A 21,787-nucleotide genomic window follows, 5' to 3' on the forward strand; every position below is an offset into this window, starting at 1 on the left:
CCTTCAAAAACCACAACTGCCTTCCTATACGTCTGGTGGAATTCAACCAATGAAAATATTTCCCTTCAATTTCCATTGACTTTAGTTTTGTTAGGGGTTCTTGATTCAGCCTTGAGATTCAGGGCAGTCACTCTTTATGCCCTTTTCTCAGTCTTGAAAACTAATCTCAAGATGGCGGCGCCAGCATGGGAGGGAGCTTTAGGGCTCTGGAACTATATGCTCCACCCTTCTCTCTCTCTCTCTCTCTCCTTTTTCATTGTTCTCCTTCTCTTTTCTTTCATCTTCAGAGGTTGTGGGAAGCTGCAGAAGTGTCGTTGGTTCATCGGCAGCAACAGTGGTGGGATCGAGGATTCCTGGGTTTGGTGTGCATGGAGCCCGAACTTGGGAACTCAGTGGGCCACGAGCTGTGATGGAGCTTGGTGCCCAGAGTGGACTGGAGGTGAGGTCCTGGCGTGGACTGGAAGATGTCCTGGCACAGACTGGAGGCAAGGCCCATGCAGTCGGCTTGAAGGACTGTAATGCTAAACTTTTTATTTCTTTATATTTCTAACTTATTCTGAATATTTTGTACCGAGGGATCTTGTACTTAAGAGTGTGCGAAGGATTATAATGCTGGACTTTTTATTTCTAATGTATTCCTGAGATCCTGTACCTAGGTACTTTTGTACCTAAGATGGCATCGTAAGTGGCAACTTTGTAAACTTTTCAATGCACTCACATGAGCATATGTGACAATAAGGTGAAAGTGAGGACTGCAGATGCTGGAGGTCAAAGTCGAGAGTGTGGTGCTGGAAAAGGACAGCAGGCCAGGCAGCATCCGAGGAGCAGGAGAATCAATGTATCGGCCAAAAGCCCTTCATCAGGAATGAGGCTGGGAGCTTCGGGGGTGAAGAGATAAATGGGAGAGAGGTGAGGCTGGGGTGAAGATAGCTGAGAGTGCAATAGGTGGATGGAGGTGGGGGTAATGATGATAGGTCAGAGAGGAGGGTAGAGCGGATAGATGAGAAGGAAGGTGACAGGTGGGACAGATCATCAGGGCGGTGCTGAGCTGGAAGTTTGGAAATGGGGTAAGGTGGGGGGAGGGGAAATGAGGAAACTAGTGAAATCCACATTAATGCCATGAGGTTGGAGGCTCTCGAGGCAGAAGATGAGGCGTTCTTCTTCCAAGCATCGGGTGGTTAGGGAGAGGTGATGGAGGAGGCCTATGACCAGCATGTCCATGGCAGAGTGGGATGGGGAATTGAAGTGTTCGGCCAGGGGGTGGTGGGGTTGGTTGGTGCAAGTGGATGAGATGCGCTGGAGGGCATCATCAACCATATGAGAGGGGATATTGCTGTCTTTACAGAAGGAGGCCATCTGATGTGCTCTGTAGTAGAACTGGTCCTCCTGGGAGTAGATGGGGCAGAGGCAGAGGAATTGGGAAGAAAGGATAGCATTTCTACAGGAGGCAGGGTAGGAGGAGATGTAATCCAGGTAGCTGTGGGAGTCGGTTGGTTTGTAGAAAATGTCAATATTGAGTCGGTCATCACTGATAGAGATGGAGAGGTCCAGGAAAGGGAGGGAGGGGTCAGAGATGATCTAGGTGGAATGTGTTGATGAACTGTTCAACTTCCTCATGGGAACACGAGGCAGCGCTGAAGCAGTCATCAATGTAGCAGAGGCAAAGGTGGTGAGTGGTGCCGATGTAACTGCAGAAGATAGACTGTTCCCATAGCCAACAAAGAGACAGGTATAGCTGGGGACCATGCGGGTGCCCATGTCTACCCCTTTCATCTGGAGGAAGTGAGAGGATTCGAAGGAGAAATTATTGAGGGTGAGGACCAGTTCAGCAAATAGAATTAGAGTGTCAGTGGAAGGTGAAGATGAGGTACTGGGGCCTAGGGAAACGAAAGTCTTGGAAGAGGTGGAGGGCCTGGATGGTTTCCCGAATGTATGTGGGAAGTTCCTGGGCTGAGGAGGGGGGATTGGACAAAATCAAGGTATGTGGAGATGAATTCGGTGGGACAGGAGCAGGCTGAGACAATGTGTCGGCCGGGGTAAACCGGCTTGTGCATCTTGGGTAGAAGGTAGAACTGGGCGGTGAGGGGTTCCTAAACTTTGGGTTTGGAAGCTGTGGGTGGGAGCTCCCCTGAGGTGATGAAGTTTTGTATGGTCTGGGAGATGATGGCTTGGTGATGGGAGGTAAGGTCGTGGTAGAGGGGTCAGTAGAAGGAGTTGTCTTCAAGTTGGTGCCTAGCTTCAGCGGTGTAGAGATCAGTGTGCCAAACTACCACTGCACCTCTCTTGACTGCTGGTTTGATGGTGAGGTTGGGGTTGGAGCAGAGGGAGTGGAGGTCTATGCGTTGTGAGGATGAGAGATTGGAGTGGGCGGGGGGACGGGGGTCAACAGATTGAGGCAGTCAATGTCATGGCGGCAGTAGGAAATAAAGAGATCAAGGGCAGGTAACAGACTGGCACAGGGTGCCCAGGTGGATGAGGTTTGTTGGAGATGGAGGAAGGTGTCCTTGGTGGGAGACTTGATGGAAAAAATAACCTCAGAGGTGGAGACGGTGGAAAAATTGTTCGAAGTCACCACGCCTGTTGAATTCATTGATCCAGGAGCGGAGGGATGAAGGTAAGGCTTTTGCTGAGGACTGATCGTTTATCCTCAGTGAGGTGGAGGTCTGTGGGGATGGTGAAAACTTGGCAGGGCTGGGAGCTTGGACCTGGTATAGGGCTTGGAGTGGGGATGGAGGAGGAGACTGTAACTGGAGTGGGTGCAGTAGTGGAGGGACCAGGGGTGATGTCATTTGCAGAAGTGATGCTAACCCTGGGCATTGGAGAGGGGTGCGGAGTTAGTGACTGTGGGGGGGGGGGTGGGCATGTTGGCAGTGTTCAGATGCGTGGCATCAGGGGCGCGCAGAAATGACAGCAGCTGCGGGAGTGGCAGTGGGGGAAACATGTAGCATAGATGATGCCGTAGGGTGCAGAAGTGGCTGCGGCAATGTCCACAAAGCAAATGGAAGTGGCAGAACGCGTGGCGTAGCTGATGTCAGAGGGGGCGGAGTGGCTGCAGCAACAGAGGGGGTGGAAGCGTTATTCTGGTTGGGCCTTGTGTTGGTCTCAGGGTCAGCGGATCTCATAGCAGGAGTGTTGGTGGACAGTAAACCTAATGCTCTTCTATTCTTATCTCATCTCTGGAATTCAGTTCTCAATCCATTTTTGACCCAAGGCTGTGATGAGGTCAGGAGCGAAGTGACCCTGGTGGCATCCAAACTGTTTTGGTGATCAGGTTATTGCTGCTGATAGGTTCCTTCTATCACTTTACTGATGGTTGAGAGTAGACTGCTAGAGTAATTGGTCAGGTTAAATGTGTCTTTCTTTTTCTGTACAGGATGTGTGGGCAATTTCCCACATAGTCAGCTCGATTTCAGTGTTGTAGCTGGATGGGATGCGTTAAGTTCTGGTGCACTTGTCTTCAGCACTATTGCCAGAATGTTTCCTGGACCCATATCCCTTGCAGTATCTAGTGTTTCTAGCAGTTTCTTGATATCAGATATAATGCATTCTTCGCCAAACGAGGGTTGAAACCCTAGTTTCTGTGTGGCATTTCATGTTACATTTCAATACATTTTTTTGTGGCTGTTGATGGCTCATCGTGCCTCATAGTTGCCCAGTCTTCAGTTGCCATATCTGTTTCAAGTCTATTCTATTAAGCACAGTGATAGTGTCACACAATATGATGGAAGGTGCTCTCAATATGAAGATGGGACTTAATCTACACAAGATCTATATAGTGGCCACTTTTCAGAATATTGTCAAGGCCAGGTGCATCTGCGGTGGGCAGACTGCTGAAGATGAGGTCAAGTATATTTTTTCTTCTTGTTGTTTCTCTCAAGACATCATAAATCCAGTCTAGTAGCAATGTCTTTTGGGACTCACAAACTCATTTCGGTGATGGACATTTTGGTGATGGACATTGAAGTCTCCTATTCAAAGTACATTCTGTGCCCTTACCACTGTCAGTATTTTCTCCAAAAGATGTTCAATATGGAGGAAAATTGATGTATTAATCATAGGGGGCACAGAATGTGGTAATCAGCAGAAGCTTTCCTTGATAATATTTGACTAGGGGTATGCCATGAAATTTCAAGCTGTTAAAGAATGAAGAAGTTACAGCAGTCATTAGGATAGTGAATGCACACATGAATAAAACTCATGTTGTGGTCACAGATCAGCTGAGTTTTTAAGGAGTGGATGTCCTACCTGTTAGTGAGACTCCTTGGCTGTTTATTGAATGCAAGTGATGATGCCCAGAACCAATGGATATCCAGTGCTGGAGACAAACTGTGCACCTATGAGATCCCATCTATTTGAAATTAGAAGTACTTTTCAGCTCTCAGAAGTAAGGCATTGTTTCTGCATCTAGAAATATTGCTGCTTACAGATGTTCTCAGTGTCCGCTGGCACAATTTGGAAGGAAACTAGAGGTGAGGAAGTTGAAGGCCATCATGAACTTTATAGTTGCTGGCAAGGCATGGTGAGGCAGTACTGAGAGGTTTAAGATCTTCCTTATTAAGAACACATACCTCAATAACCATCTTCCTAGATAGGTGTGGTATAGCACAGCACTGATTCACTGATATGTTCAGAAGGCTTTTCTTTTGGTGGTACTTTCAATTTTTGAGGGCATGGCCTCCACTGCCTTTTCCCAAAACCATGTGCCCCTTTTCTGCCCTAATCATGTTGAAATCTCTACATCTGTTCTGAAGGACATTGATCCTCCTCAACACACATCCATTTTCTTAAAGTATCTTAGTTCCACCTCCAGTTTGCCTTAGTTTTGCTCACAGTGTTTACTGGATTTATGTTCAGATATGCTCCACTACCCTAGGAGAGTCACCTTTTCTACTGCCTAGCACACACAGACCACATACACTAATTTTCCTCTTACTGTTCACCCATTTACAGACTCACATGATTGCTTGGTGGTCATGATTTGCTCCCTGATGTGTTTGCCACATCCTTCCACCTATGCAGTTACCAGTTCCATCCTGAAGCCTGCATATCCCCATCATACTACAAATTGGCGCTTACTGAGCTGACAAGGGTATTAAAACATCAGAATATATGAAAGGAACAACAGTAGTTGCAACAACCCCTTAAAGTTCCTCATCCATATATAGCAATTTTGGTTGACCCTCGGCTCGACTGCATTTACATGCAGCACTCTTATTTCTCAAATCCCTGCGCGACCAAAAATCTGCCTTAAATGCATTCAAAAATGAAATATCCAAAACCCTCAGGGCTAGAGCATTCCAAAGATTCATAACTGTTTGCATGCAGACAGTTATCATTGTCCTAGAGACAAATGATCAACTCTTTGTCCCACAAGTGTGTTCCAATGCTCTAAAGACCCTGGCTGGGTTAACAAGATTCATTGGCAATAATCCAAATCAGAAAGAATTCTGGGCACTTTGCAGCCTAATCACTAGCAGTCAGAATGGCAGCAGTGTAAATTCTACACTCATTCCCCATAGGGCTCTAAAGATTCTGCCCCATGTGTTTGAAAAGATATGTTTGGTGCTAAGGTGGGTGAGGCTCATGGCAAGGGAATTGATCTCTATCAAAATGACTTGCCTATTTGGTGCTTCCATGGTACAAATATTTTGTACATTCAATCTTGCTGATTAAGCCTGTTGAGGAAATTGTTAGCTTTATGTAAGATTCTTTTGTCACCTAGCTAAGTAACCTTCTACCTTTGACTGCTATTACCTTCTTTCTCCTAACCAAGCTGTAGCCATAGAACATTGTACGGAACAAAAGAAACTATTAAAATCTTTAGCACTAAGCTCCACTGTGACACAGCACACTGTCAGTTCAGTAGAGATCCAAATGAAAGCATGTGCCATGTTATTCTTCTTTTCAGATCATATCTTTTTGTTTAATGTAATGTTTCTGACTCTCTACCATCAACTCCAATGTGTCCTCCACACTCACAAGTAACCATTAGTGTAGTTGATAGCACTAGGGAAAGTTATAGGGAAAAAAAACATGTTGGCAAATGTCAAGATGTTGGAGATTTACAAAGATAAATCACTTTTTATCATTGCAGATTAACTGCACATTATGTTTATGAATAGAATGGCACTCTGGGCTAGGATTAAATTGACTACATAGATACAATCAATAATGTGCTACACTCTGCTGAATTCAGGAAAGTACTGTTTGCTCCATTGCATCAGAATAAAACTAATGAAGTTACTGATGTTGCAAGATGCATTGGAAATGGAAAATGTAACCTAGTTTTCACAAGGTAAAATAAAAGCAACATACAAACTCAAAGTAGATGATTTCTTCACAACCATTGACAGCTATTTCTGTAAATGACTCCCAATTCTTGGCTGCATGAGGGCGCATGATTCTTTTAATCATAGGTTTTACATATCTAGGAACATATTCTTGTACAACAGCTTGCACCTGTACAAACAGGCAACATAAGATTGGATCCAAATGGAGTACTCAGGTGAAAGCGCATTGTTTTGGCAACCTACCTGTGATCTTTCTCCAGAAAAAGATGGAGAAAAATCTTAATTGGAAATGCCATAGTTTTCCTCAAAATGGAATCCAAAGCTTACTCGACTGAGAAACAAGTACTGTTGACAGATCCAATACAGCTTCAAGAAGTAATTAGTAAAAGATAATTTTATAAATGAGTGTAGAGATACAAAGCTTTCATTGGATATCAAAAGAAAAATCCAAATACATTTGCCATAAAACTTGTTAAAATGCACTCCTAAAGTATGAGAATTCTAAACATGATAGGCTTTCAGAAGTCATCTGTTAATGCTTCAGGAAGTGTTATTACTGTCCTTTCTTCTACAGTAGCAATATAATAAAGAAACATTATACTGCAAACAATGGCATAAAACAGCCATCTGCCATTCTCCCATCAGAAGTCAGCTGAACTAGAGAGACATCATATAACGTTACTGACCCTAACAAACCATATGTCAGTGATGTGTAAGATATGCACTGAAAATGGGTCATGAGAGAGATTTCCCACTGTTACTTGGAATAAACCAGCTCCATAAATTGCCGATGCATCAGTTATTTGGCATGGATGTTGACTATAGCAAAACTGTTCAATCAACGGGAGCTCATTATAACAAATGATATAAAAATTCCAACTTGGAAACAAGCTATTTGACCTGAAAAATTTACATTGGTAGAATCTGAACATGATTGAATTTTTGTTTTAGGGAGCTAGCAAGGAGGGTGGTGAGGGTAACCTGTCAGATGTGGTCTAATTTATGTGGACGATTTGGATGCGAGCATGGGAGGTGAGATTGGTGGATTTGCATATGACACCAGGATTAGAGGTGTAGTGGACAGTGAAGAGGGTTACCTTGGACTGCAGAGGGATCTTGACCAGGTGGGCAGGTGGACTGGGAGGTGGCTGGTGGCGTTTAGTTCACATGGACGTGGGGTGCTGCATTTTGGGAAGGCACATCTTGGCGTGACTTGTACACCTGGTTGTGGGATCCTGGGGAGTGATGCTGAACAAAGAGACCTTGGAGTGCAAGTTCATGGCTCCTTGAAGGTGGAATCGCGGGTGGATAGGATGGCGAGGAAGGCGTTTGGTATGCTTTTGTTTATTGGACAGAGTATTGAGTGCGGGAGTTGGTGGGGTCATGTTGTGGCTGTGCCATTAATTGGCCACTGTTGGAATATTGCGTGCAATTCTGGTCTCCATCCTGTCGGAAGGATGTTGTGAAACTTGAAAGGGTTCAGAAAACATTTACAAAGATGTTGCCAGGGTTGGAGGATTCGAGCTATAGGGAGAGGCTGAACAGACTGGGGCTGTTTTCCCTGGAGCGTCGGAGGCTGTGGGGTGACCTTATAGAGGTTGACAAAATTATGAAGGGCATGTATAGGGTAAATAGACAAAGTCTTTTCCCTGGGATCGGGGAGTCCTGAACGAGAGGGCATAGGTTTAGGGGAGGGGAAAGATATAAAAGAGACCTAAGGGGCAACTTTTTCACACAGAGGGTAGTACGTGCATGGAATGAGCTGCCAGAGGAAGTGGTGGAGGCTGGTACAATTGCAACATTTAAGAGGCATTTAGATGGGTAAATGAATGGGAAGGGTTTGGAGGGATATGGGCCAGGTGCTGGCAGGTGGTACTAGATTGGTTTGGAATATCTGGTTAGCATGGACGGGTTGGACCGAAGGTTCTGTTTCCATGCTGCACATCTCTATGACTTTATGGCTCTAAACCAATCAATTTTTTTCCATCACAGGGCAGCAATGGCCTAGTGGTACTACTGCTAAACTGTTAATTCACTGGTCCATAGTTCCCTGGCTTGTCCTTAACACCCATTTTAAACAATGGCACCATGTTAGCCAACCTCCAGTCTTTCGACACCTCACCTGTGACTATCGATGATACAAATATCTCAGCAAGAGGCCCAGCAATCACATTCCTAGCTTCCCACAGAGTTCTCAAGTACACTGATCAGGTCCTAGGGATTTATCCACCTTTATGCATTTCAAGACATCCAGCACTTCCTCCGCTGTAATATGGACATTTATCAACATGTCACCATCTATTTCCCTACATTCTATATCTCATGGTGCACCAGCTATGCTTGTTGTAAATATAGGCTTTGTTGCATTTTGCATAAAAATTATGCTGATTTCCAGATGAGTTAATTGTTTTCTATACTGCTTCTAACACAATTATGTAATTTCTTCCACAGTAAATACTGATGCAAAATACTCGTTTAGTATCGCCCCCATTGTATGCGGCTCCACACAAAGGCCGCCTTGCTGATTTTTGAGGGGCCCTATTCTCTCCCTAGTTACCCTTTTGTCCTTAATGTATTTGTAAAAACCCTTTGGATTCTCCTTAACTCTATTTGCCAAAGCTATCTCATGTCCCCTTTTTACCCTTCTGATTTCTCTCTTAAGTATACTTCTACTGCCTTTATACTCTTCTTAGGATTCACTCAATCTATCTTGTGTATACCTGACATATGCTTCCTTTTTTTCCTTAACCAAACCGTCAATTTCTCTCAGCATCCAGCATTCCCTATACCTACCAGCCTTTCCATTCACCCTAACTGGAATATACTTTCTCTGGATTCTCGTTATCTCATTCCTGAAGGTTTCCCATTTTCCAGTCATCCCTTTACCTGCGAACATCTGCCCCCAATCAGCTTTCGAAAGTTCTTGCCTAATACTGTCAAAATTGGCCTTTCTCCAATTTAGACCTTCAACTTTTAGATCTGGTCTCTCTTTTTCCATCACTATTTTAAATCTAATAGAATTAATAGTCAAATATGCAATGAGCAAACACCGGTCAGTTCAAGGGAACCAGACAGATAGTACAGGAGTACCCTGAGGTACTGCTGAATAATATTTTTTTTCTGGGTATTGATGAGAATTATGGCTCCTCAGAAGATTGCAGCAAGCACCAAGTCTGTAGTACCAATGGTGAGCCAGAAATAAAGGAGGAAAATATGAACAGTGAAAGAGCAATAGTGACAGGGATTTATTAGTTATAGGATCAGGTAGCCATTTTTGTAAATTAAAACGTGACTCAGAAAGTTATGTTGCCTCCCTAGGATCCCAGGCTCAAGGATGTCAAACAGTAGCTATAGGACATTCATCTGGGGGAAGATGATCAGTAGGAATTTGTGGTCCCAATGATACAGGCAGGAAAGGAGATGCATACTTGCAGTTAGAATTAAGCAGCGAGGTAAAACATTGGCAAGCAAGAGTTCAGAAGTAGTAATCTCTAGATTAATCAAAGCACTAGTGAGTACAAAATTAAGTAATTAAGGCAAGTTAATATCTGGCTTCAAATTCTTTGGATACTAGGTACTAGTAACAACAGTTGTTGAAGAAAATAACTCATGGCTAATAACAAAAATATATCCCAGTGGGAAAGAAGGATTCTAGGAAGGGGATAAACCAACCATGACTAACCAATAAGTTGAGGATAGCATCAAAATGAAAGAAAGCCATACAATATGGCCAAGATTAGTGGTTCGGCAGTGGATTCATAAAGATTTAACATCCAACAAAAGACACCTCAAAAATAAAGGAGAAAAACTTCGAGGGTTAGGTTGCAATAATATCAAGATGGTTTGATTTCCTCAAACACATATCTTTTGAATTAATTATAGATTTCTTGCTCAATTTCTTTCATTAAGGGGCAAAAGGTTGAGAAGATCCTCCTTAGTTGCTAAGTTCTTAAAATCCATGTGCATTTGGTGAAGTGTATTTGCATAGATTGAGAACTGGTTGGCGTACAGATGACATGAATCGTTTTTAGGTTCGAGACACATAACTAGCAGAGTACAGCGCCAGTCAGTTCCAGTGTCTCACTTATTATCTATATTAATGACATGGAAGAGAGGTGTAGTGCAGTGTATCCAAAATAGATGAGATGGCACGCCATGATGAGAACATCAGGAATCTTCAAGGTATTATAGATCAATTGAGTGAGTTGGCAAAAACATTTAATGCAGGAAAATGTAAGGTCAGGTAGGAAGAATCATAATCATTACTTAAATGGAGATGGACTCTAGCAAAGTGGAGTGCAGTGGAATCAGGGTGCACATGGGTCCTTGTGCATAAAATACAAAAGGTTAACCTATTGCTGCAGCACATAGCTCAGCAGAAAACTGGCATTTTGGTCTTGGAGTTGGAGTTTAAAAGTAGGGAAATCTAGTTATAGGGTGTTGGTGAGGTGGCACTTGAAGTACTGAGTACAGTTTGGTTCATCTATCTGAGAAATAATGTCCTGATATTGGAGGCATTTCAAAAAGGATTCACTAGGCTGATTTCAGAGATGCAGACAATAACAGCTGAACAGGTTATTCAATATATTTTAAAAGAGGGGTGATCTTATTAAAATACACTAAATTCTCAGGTATTTGATAGGGTAGATGTGGGGAAAGTGCTTCCACCAATTGGGGGAGGGTCTCAAAGTAAGGGACACAGTACAAAATATGGCTATACACATTTAAAACTGAGATGCAAAAGTGTTTCTTCTCCCAAAGGTAATGAATATCTGGAATTATCTACTCCACAGAGTTGTGGAGACAAGATCACTGAAAGCGTATAGAGAGGGGGTAGACAGACTTTTGAACTATCAGGGAGCTGGGGTCTAAGGCAAGCTGCATGAAAGATGAGTTGAAGCTTGGGATAGTTTGGCCATGTTTTAATTGAATAGTTAAGTGGGCTTCAGGTGCTGAACAGTGACTCCTGGTCCTATTTCGCATTTCCCATGCTCTTATGAGAGAACCATGTCGTGAGTAGATTTGAACTTTATATTTAGTAATGTAGACAATGACAACTATGAGTCAACTATGGTGCAATGGCCTCAACAGAATGCTTGCTTTATACTTTTAAAACATTAAGAAACTTTGTTTATTTGTAATTATAAATTAATTTGTTCCCTTCGCACCAACATAGTCTGTTCGGTTTTCTGGCCAGAGCATTGGTATGGAGTTACACAGAATTACTAGAAGGGTGTGTTGTGCTTACATGACTCAAACTTCAATTTGCAAGGTACAGTTGCCTATTACAGAGAGGAAGATAGACTGATCTATGCTGATTGACTCCCCAAATCCAAACCTTTTGCTTCGGTTTCAACTTTCCAGAGTTAGTTCCCTCCCAGAGGAATACAGAGAATGACAGCCTCAGCACTATTTGATGCCAAATGATATGCATGTAAGTGGAAACAATGATCAGTAGTTCTCCCCAAGCTAGTCTATAAGGAGATTTAAATTGTCTGAATCTTTAACAGATTGAAAGAACTCACAGCACTGTCTTACAAAGTGCTTTATTTACGTTTAGTATCCGGTTGTTTTCAAGTTTGACACCTGTGCACTGATGATGAAAATGACTTTGATGTCATTAAATCTGACTGCACTCATTGCTGCAAATGGCTGCAACTTCAGCTACAGGAGCTGAACGTAAAGAAGACTGTCGACTGCTTTTCTGGCATGCCACAGATGACTTTGGCAAACATTCTCTTGAGGTCCATGGTCTGGAGGTCTCAGGCCTGCCTGGGGTCTCCTACACAGGTACAGGTACAACCTCCTCAGCCTGAGCTGGTGGCAGCATTTGAGTCACTGGCGCAGGGAAGATGTTGCAACAGGGCACCCAAGTGTCCAGAGATGGCAATCCTCCGGAAGCCTGTAAGTCACTTCTCCTGTACCTTTTTCATACACATTGGCACCTCCATCACCTATCCAGGAGATGGGGCACCTGGAAGGAGGTTAGGTACTCTGCAGCTCCTTCTCACTGAGCCAGTGAATGAATGCATCCATAGCTCAAGCTATGCAGTGAAAACCCCGGTACAAATCTGGTAGATAGTACTTGTTCTGCTCGACCTGGCACTGTATGCCTTTGTATGATCTCTGGCACTTCTTCCAGACAATCCTCTGCTTGTCTCTGCATCTCTGTCAACTCGTTAATGGCTGGGTCAATAATCCTCATTTGAATTAGGCTTAACAGTGTACTGTTCTCCAGCCAACTTCAGAGTGTCAGAGAGTTTGGCCGTTTCTTGGTCCTCTAACTGCAGGCTCAAGTCAGTGCTCTGCTCACAAGATTGTGACCTCCAAGCCTACTCCAGATTAATTACCACCATGGCAAATGACTCTTGGCTGGTAGAGGACAGGAGGGAAGGTATCTCATCGTCTGAGATACATGTCTATTTTGCCTGTTATGAGGAACTGGCAGAGATTGCCCTGAGGGCAGAACTTCGTTTTTGTGCACTCTTGGGAGTGGGATCCATATGCTCCATAGATCAATATAAAAGGACTGAATCTTGTTTTTGGTTCAGTTTGAGTTGTGTCAGAGCTGGTTTGAGAGAGGTTTTCAGCTCAAGGCAGGGCAATGTTTTATTGCCATATCTTACTAATCTCATCTCAGTGACTACTGACCCCACCCTGACTGCATTAGTCTTGTCCAATTCCCTCAACGATTCACCACTCATTGGTTATCTCGGAATTGACCAGCAACCTTGATGCTGGCACCATTTTAAAAGCTTGTGGTGCACCTGGAACAAGCAATGTCAATCATAGTTTCCCTGTGTGCTTTTATTTGCCTTGGACATACAGACAAAGGGGAATTGGCATGTCTCTTTATGGGCAAAGATTTGGAGGTCCTGCTGGACAAGGTGATGCAACAGGCAGGAGGTCTTCATCCCTCAGGAGCAGCAGTGGAGACCATGACATGAGACAATGCCAGCATGGTCTGAGGTTGCTACCGAGGTCAGTGTAGTCTCAGCCACTGACAGGAATGCACAGCAACATAGGACAAAAGTCAACGAGCTTATCCACTCTGGCAGTTTAAGTTCCACCAACTTTTCTCTAGTAGCTCACAACCATTTTCTCCCTGCCACATGTATCCACCTCTAACACTCCCGCGATCACCTGCAACATCTTTTCTCACTTGCTATCACCCATCCCAAGCCGCAACATCACTAGACCTACATACCATTTCTGATTCCTACTCAGGACATCGCTCAACCTTCATGCAAAGCAATAGTGTCACCCACTTTCATCTCCTGTAATGCTTGTTCCACATTCTAGGAGGAAAACCACCCATAATAGAGCAGAAAGAGCCAAGGCAGGTGTTCGGCTTCCCAAAATTCAACTACTCACGCCTTAATGTGGAAAGCAACCTGACTCAGATTGTCCCAAGCAGCTGACTGACTGACCCTGCTTAAGCTGCTGGACTATTATCGGAGGCTGCCATTGATTGCACCAGATCCCCTGATGAAGGCTGTGTCCCTTGACTCGACAGAGGCTTGCTAACAACCACAAGAAGATTCCTACTTTTGTAACTTCGCTAAATGGCAAGGTGAGACAGAAGTAAATGGTAATTTTGGTTGAGAGGGCAAAGGACAAAAGGCAGGGCAACGATGCTGTGAGCATCCAGGGAGGCTCAAGAATGAGTAAACACTCTGACAACAAGTGAACACACAAGAGATACAGCCTGGTCCAGTCCATAGGCAAGGTGCATGCCCTGAGTGTGCAGTGTCCTTGCTGCAGCATTACAATGACAGTTCCTGGTTGAACTTGAAATGCAGCATTAAAGTGCGGAAGTAAATGGACCAGAGATATCTCATGGCAGTTCTTAGAGACATACGTTGAATGAAAATGTCCGTGAACCTGAGTGCATGTTGCTGGTGCCCATGGACTGTGCAAAGAGATTTTGTGCTCCTTTGGAGCAAGCAGTGAGCTAAAGGTGCCAGATATGTAGTCGAAAAGTGTGACGCTGGAAAGGCACATCAGGTCAGGCAGCATCCCAGGAGCAGGACAGTTGACATTCTTGATGAAGGGTTTTTGCTCGAAACATTGACTCTCCAGCTCCTCAGATGCTGCCTGACCTGCTGTGTTTTTTCAGAACTACACTTTTTGACTCTGACTCTCCACATCTGCAGTCCTCACTTTCTTTCAGTTGCCACATACTAACTCTGACTTCCATAGTTAAGAATTTTTCCTGTCTAGTTTGTTTGCTAAGATAAGAGGCTGAATATTAATGAAGCAAGTCTAGACTTAATAAGGCATTAGCGACTTTTGAGAAGATTTGTAGCTCAGATTGCGGTCCTGGCTGTAGGTTTGCTCACTGAGCTAGAAGGTTCGTTTTCAGACATTTCGTCATCATACTAGGTAACATCTTCAGTCAGCCTCCAAATGAAGCACTGGTGGTGTAGCCCTCTTTGTATTTGTATCTTTGAGTTGCCTTGGGTTGGTGATGTCATTTCTGGTGGTGACATTATTTCCACTGGTGATGTCATTTCCTGTTCTTTTTCTCAGTGGGTGGAAAATGGGATCCATGTCAATGTGTTTGTTGATAGAGTTCTGGTTGGAATGCCATGCTTCTAGGCATCCTCGTGCATGTCTCTGTTTGGCTTGTCCTAGGATGGAGGTGTTGTTGCAGTCGAAGTAGTGTCCTTCCTCATCCATATGTAAGGATGGTAGCGAGAATGGGTTATTTAATTTTGTGGCTAGTTGATGTTCATGTATCCTAGTGGCTAGTTTTCTGCCTGTTTGTCCAATGTACTGTTACAGTTCTTGCAAGGGATTTTGTAGATGACATTAGTTTTGCTTGTTGCCCGTTTAGGGTCTTTCAAGTTCATGAGCTGCTGTTTTAATATGTTGGTGGGTTTGTGGGCTACCATGATGTCATTGGGTCTGAGTGGTCTGGCAGTCATTTCCGAGATGTCTTTGAGGTGGGGGAGAGTGGCTAGGATTTCTGGACGTGTTTTGTCTGCTTGTTTGGGTTTGTTGCTCAGAAAGCGGCTACATTGGAGAAAGCAAATGCATCACTTGCAGATACCAACGCTTACCAACAAGTGGCAATAGACCTGACTCCACAACCAGAGAACCGAATCACAGCCCTACTCAAAACACTTCAGAAATCTGGAGAAATAAATAAGACCAACTTCCAAAAAATGAAACCAGACTGATCCAACACACCACACTTCTACGGATTGCCCAAAGTTCACAACCCAGGTGCCCCCCCTCAGACCTATAGTCTAGCTACCTGGAACACCAACTTACAGATTGGCCAAAGAGCTAACCAAAGATGAAAACACTTAGTAGAAGACTCACGCCACTCCATCAACTCCACCCAAGAATTCCTGAAGACCAAAGACACCAAGATAGAAGAGGATGAAATAATGGAATCATTTGACGTAACAGCCCTGTTCACATCCATCATCATCAACCTGGCCAAGAAAACACTGAGTAAAAAATGAGGTCTGCAGATGCTGGAGATCACAGCTGCAAATGTGTTGCTGGTCAATGCTCAGCAGGCCAGGCAGCATCTCAGGAATAGAGAATTCGACGTTTCGAGCATAAACCCTTCATCAGGAATAAGAGAGCGAGCCAAGCAGGCTGAGATAAAAGGTAGGGAGGAGGGACTAGGGGGATGGGCGATGGAGGTGGGATAGGTGGAAGGAGGTCAAGGTGAGGGTGATAGGCCGGAGTGGGGTGGGGGCGGAGAGGTCAGGAAGAGGATTGCAGGTTAGGAGGGCGGTGCTGAGTTGAGGGAACCGACTGAGACAAGGTGGGGGGAGGGGAAATGAGGAAACTGGAGAAATCTGAATTCATACCTTGTGGTTGGAGGGTTCCCAGGCGGAAGATGAGGTGCTCCTCCTCTAGCCGTCGTGTTGTTGTGTTCTGCCGGTGGAGGAGTCCAAGGACCTGCATGTCCTCGGTGGAGTGGGAGGGAGAGTTAAAGTGTTGAGCCACGGGGTGATTGGGTTGGTTGGTTCGGGCGGCCCAGAAAACACTGACTCCATTATTAGAAGAACCAAACGCACATACAGCAAACACCACCAACTTCATCAGCAAAGACAGTATCATCAAGCTAGTGGACCTATGCCTGACCACACACTTTACCTTCAACAACAAAACCTACAGACAAACCAAACGAACACCAATGGGGTCTCCGATATCAGGGTTCTTAGCAGAGGCAGTAATGCACTGACTTGAACAAACAGCTCTGCCAACCATTCAACCCAAACTTTGGGTCCGCTGTGTGGATGATACCTTTGTCATCACTAAATGAAACAAATTAGAGGAAACCTTCAAGACCATCATTAAACCCTTACTGGCATAAAATTCACAAAAGAGAAGGAAACAACAAAACTGCCATTCCTACATGTCACAGTAGAGCAAACAGTCAATAGGGAACCTCAAACCAGTGACTACAGGAAAACAGCACATACAGACCAAGTACTGAACTTCAGAAGCAATCACCCCAACATCCACAAATGAAGCTACATCAGAACATTATTTCAACAAGCCAACACACACTGCAGCACAGAGGAACTACGCAGAGCAGAGAAAAATCATCTATACAGTGTATTCAAAAAGAACAAGTACTCAATAAACACAGTCCACCGATTTCTGAACAACAAACCCAAACAAGCAGACAAAACACGTCCAGAAACCCTAGCCACTCTACACTACATCAAAGACAACTTGGAAATGACTGCCAGACTACTCAGACCTTTTGGCATCATGGTAGTCCCCAAACGCACCAACACACTGAAACAGCAGCTAATGAACTTGAAAGACCCTATACAAACAACAAGCAAAACTAATGTAATTTACAAAATACCGTGCAAGAACTGTAACAAGCACTACATTGGACAAACAGGCAGAAGACTAGCCACCAGGATACATGAACATCAACTAGCCACAAAACAACACGACCCACTCTCACTAGTACCTTTACATACGGATGAGCAAGGACACTACTTCGACTGAGACAACACATCCATCCTAGGACAAGCCAAACAGAGACAAGCATGGCATTCCAACCAGAACTCTATCAACAAACACATTGACTTGGATCCCATTTACCACCCCCTGAGAAAAAGAACAGGAAATTACATCACCAGAGGAAATGATGTCACCTTGGAAAATGACATCACCAACCCAAGGAAACTCAAACATATAAATAGAAAGTGGACTACACCACCAGTGCTACATTTGGAGGCTGAGTGAAGATGTTACCTAGTATGGTAACGAAACATCTGAAAATGAACCTTCCAGCTCAGCCAGCAAACCTACATCCATAATAAGATATTTAACAAGCAATAATAAACCTTAATTGGTAACTTGTCACTGCTCAGTGAAAAACTTACCCCACTGCTTAGCAAATACAAAAAAAAGGATGAGCAAGTTGTTCCCAAAGTAGTGATCAACCTCACTGGACTTCTTGCCACAAATAACACCATAGCCCACATTGTTCAGGTCCTGACTAGATTCCACCCAAAGCTTTGTTAGGGTTGTGGGCCACCACCATTTCCCAAGATTTCATTAAGAATTGGTGCTTGATATGCAGCTGGCACTAGCAGATCAGAGGCTCTCGCAATAGATGGTTGTAGGTATCCCATCTCCCTTTAACATGGACATTTTTCTCTTGGTTTCCTATTAACTCTGCAGCTTTCTCCTTGAAGTGGGTCAGCAGCTTATGTCAGGCATTCTCCTTTCTGGTCTGTGCATGTTTGTGACTATTGTGTATGTTCTTCCTCCAACAGATAAGCAGAAGCATTAAGACACATTAAATGTGGCTACATGAGCACTACATCTGTATTTATAGGTACAGGTAGAGGTGAGCTGTGATTGTTCACAAATGTTACTAATAAAAACATGGTATGGGGAAGGTGGGGTTCAGGCCTCTGAGAAAGATCAGGTCATCAAGTGTCAAACATTCATGTCTCTGAATGAAAGATCAGTGACATCCCACGTCAAATATTATATGCGATGAGTGCCTGAGATACCTGGGAGTTATTTATCACTAAGCCATATTTTGTGGTTGTGTCCTTAGTTCACGCAAGCATTTAGTGAAAAGCTATCGGATGCATCTGCCCTCCTATGTGTGAAGGAAGGCCAGTAAGCTGACAGTGCATGAACCACAGAGTGTGACAGCTCATTTTTTGTGTTCAGTGCCATATCTGTGACAGGCAGTGTTGCATCATGTCTCACAGCAGATTTGTGATATACTTATCATTACAAAGTTGAAGAGTGTATGGGCACGTTAAGAGAGAGGTGCCTCTTCTGAGCGGAGAGATTGTGACAGCACATGTGTCCGTGACTAGCTGAAAATTGATAATATGTAACAAATCAGCTCGGGGTTGTGATTTGATATTAAGGCAACTGGATTTAAATTTAACCAATTAATTTAAATTATGCCCACAATACCAAAAAACCAATTGTACTGACAATATTGGACAAAATAGAGGGTATGAGTCTTGGGGATAAAAAAAAGAAGGACATTTTTGAGAATTAGTCAGAGTCAATTACCATCTGAAGAAAGAAACAACTCAATGCTCTCAAAGAAATCTCATAAGGCATCATCTATTAAAGGTACCAAGAAATTTTATATAAAGACATTCGCAGTAAAAAAAGAAAAATCAGAAGACAATCCAAGGAGAAGACAGCAGTTTCAGAAGGATGGAAGAAACAGCAGATTCGGAAGAAAGCAGCGATTCAGAATACCGAAAGGAAGACAGCGTAAAAGACTGTTTGGTCTTTGAGAGAGATTAAATTAATTTAATGTTGAATGATTGTGCTGTTGGAGCATTTTTAATAGAGTTGGAGTCAAATAGTGATTGGTTAAGAAAAAGGGAGCTAGAATTTGTTAATAGTTTTTGTTTAGTGTTCATTGTTAAGAGTTAGGAAAACAAATTGCTATTTTTTCTTTAAAACAGTGAAAACCAGGGGTTTTCTTTCAATCATTCATACTTTTAGCAGATTAAGAGGTGAGGCAAGCTTTTCTGGGGTGTTAGTCTTAATTAGCAGATGGGTTCAACCTCCATCTCATAACACTATAAAAAACATGCTCATGACGTGATTGTTGTATTATTTGACTCAATGGTATAATGCTCACAGCCTCCGTTCTATATATGTACACACTAAAAATAGATATAGATATCAGGTGCTGGCATTAAAGTTTGCTGCTTTTTTAGCACTACATGACCCAGCATGAGAGTGGCAGATTATCAGTATATCACACAACGTCACATTACGGTGGCACATCACATCAGGCACCACTATGGTATAAAGAGAGCTACACTGGCAGATGCAATGAAGTGTTAGCCTTGCTTGTACATGAGACATGAAATGGGATTCCCAGCCCCCTGACTTGTATGTGGCAGTCTTCTGTAGTGACAATATTACAATGCTAACTCATATTCACAGGGACATAAAATATTGGGTAGACAGTGCTACATACCGTGATAATACGCAGCAGATTATTCGTTCTTTTGCAGCACTGGAGCCAGGTTCTCTTGAACTGCCTAAAGCTGCTGATCACCACAGACGCTTCTGCCCATGCCGCATTGTCAAGTGGGATGGCCTCCTTTTGCAATCCATAGGAAATTGATTCCTCTCTCTCCTGAACAACCTCCAGGAAAATCTATGGGAAGGCACTGCTGAGGCATGGCACTGATTTTTGTCTGGTCTCTAACATCTCTAGGGGCAAGAGGGAGGTAATGGGCAGAGGCTGAATGATGTTGCTAGATTGCAGAGAAGGAAATATTGTTTGGCTGCCCTTTAAATGTGATGCCCTGAAGTTGGAGCCAAGGTGGTCCTGGCTAAGTGCAGAGCCTCCTGTCCTTCTGCACATAAAAATTGGTATTTTACTTATGCCTGCATATGCAATGAGCTGAGAAGGACTCAAGTAATCACTCAAGAAAACCTGACTGACTTTCGAGTAGAAGTACCTCCTACTCCAAGGATGATTTCCACATAGTCTCAAAAAGCTACGTTTCTGCCACATGACCTTGGCATGAGTGACCCTCAAAAAGATCTGTCCCCATTTTTGAATTTAAGTCCAAAGTTTGCACAGTATTTCACAGCCTGTCAAATGTTTTTTCAAAATATGCATCTCTAAATGATTACCTGTTTGAATTGTAAATGGTTCCTGATATCTGTTGCACACAGCTGTAGTAAACTGAGATACCGTTTTTCAGTTTCAACCAGTTCTTCTATAGCTTTCATTTGTTTTTCTTCCATTTTACTGGCTGATGTAAATTTGCAATTAAGTTCCTCATATGATGAATCATCCATGGTAACTATGCCTGCAGGAGACACAATTAGAATTAATGCAGTTATGCTGATTAGATGCCTCTCTGTGGCCTTTTGGCTGATCTACCCAGAAAGAATTGAAAATATGGTCTTGTAGTTGAATATAAGTACAATTCTTGTGTAACCTGATCTTGCTTTGTAAATCACAATTTCCTGTAAACTCGAAATTTATTTCCAGAAATCTAATCTCAATCCTTACTCTGCTCCTTATAATACGATTCCCAATGCAATCTATATTGAACAGAATGCAACACCCCAGTTATAGCTGCCTACACAACAACAAAACCAGTCTGTGTTTATTTGCTGTAAGCAGTCATGGAATGTTCTCGTCACTTATTGCTTCATGAGCTTTCCTACTTATTTAATAATAAATAATAAATTACTCCATTACATAAATACCTTCTCAACACATTTCACTTTTCTTAATATAAGCTGTCTTTTAAGTCAAAATAAATGTTTCACACTTCGCAGTTTTCACTTCAGCTTCTGGAGCACGAACAAAAACAAAATTTGACTGGCTGGCAGAGAGAGTTGCTGTCAAAGCAATATCTGCAGCTGTGCCCTCATTGGCTAATATTAACTCCACAGTTCGGAATCAAAAAAATCCAAAAGCAAACTCACGATTGCTTTAAAGTTTGAATATCACATTTATGTCTTATAATCTCACAATTCTGAACACTTTGTGGCTATGTCAATAAGGAATGTGTGTGTGCACGCACGCGCATACTGTACACTTTTGTGGCATGGCACTGAATGGTGTTCTTTTATTTGATTGCCAAAAAAAATGTGATGTAAATTTTCCAACAGGATGTGAATCTCATCAGCTTAAAAATAATAAGAGAACCTCCTTCTTGCATTGATATAAATCAAAATGTCAGTGCATAGTTATGGTATTTCTACCACTCCCTGTAATTGTTGCATGTCACACAATGAGCGAAATCAAGAATGGGTTTTATGTGTTCGTTGTTTCCTGCATGACTCCTAAAACTATGCCTGGAATGCAGATTTTCAGCATCACAAAGAATCAGTTGTTTCTTCACAGAAAATCTATGGTATTCAACTGTGTAATTATGTATGTCAGGAAAAGAAAACAATGTGAACAGTATCCACAGTCCATATTCAGTATCATAGTTTTATTTTATCTTAAGGCTTTCTCAACCTGCAATGGTTTATCT

The 21,787-nt window shown here is 43.0% G+C and overlaps 1 protein-coding gene across 5 annotated transcripts in view; it reads right to left on the reverse strand.

Annotated features, from left to right (window-relative positions):
- Nucleotides 1-21,787, reverse strand: part of arhgef37 (Rho guanine nucleotide exchange factor (GEF) 37) — a 169,812-nt gene that overhangs the window by 96,937 nt on the left and 51,088 nt on the right. For 4 of the 5 annotated variants that reach the window (XM_060836771.1, XM_060836770.1, XM_060836769.1 and 1 more), the window contains one exon: nucleotides 20,427-20,605. The exons of the other annotated variant lie outside the window; for it this stretch is intronic. In XM_060836771.1, the coding sequence (XP_060692754.1) occupies nucleotides 20,427-20,594 (168 nt within the window). In that variant the 5' untranslated portion in view covers nucleotides 20,595-20,605. The remainder of the gene's footprint in view (nucleotides 1-20,426; nucleotides 20,606-21,787) is intronic. 5 annotated transcript variants of the gene reach the window in all.

This window comes from Hemiscyllium ocellatum, chromosome 16, assembly GCF_020745735.1.
Source record: "Hemiscyllium ocellatum isolate sHemOce1 chromosome 16, sHemOce1.pat.X.cur, whole genome shotgun sequence".
Taxonomy (NCBI): Eukaryota; Metazoa; Chordata; class Chondrichthyes; order Orectolobiformes; family Hemiscylliidae; genus Hemiscyllium; species Hemiscyllium ocellatum.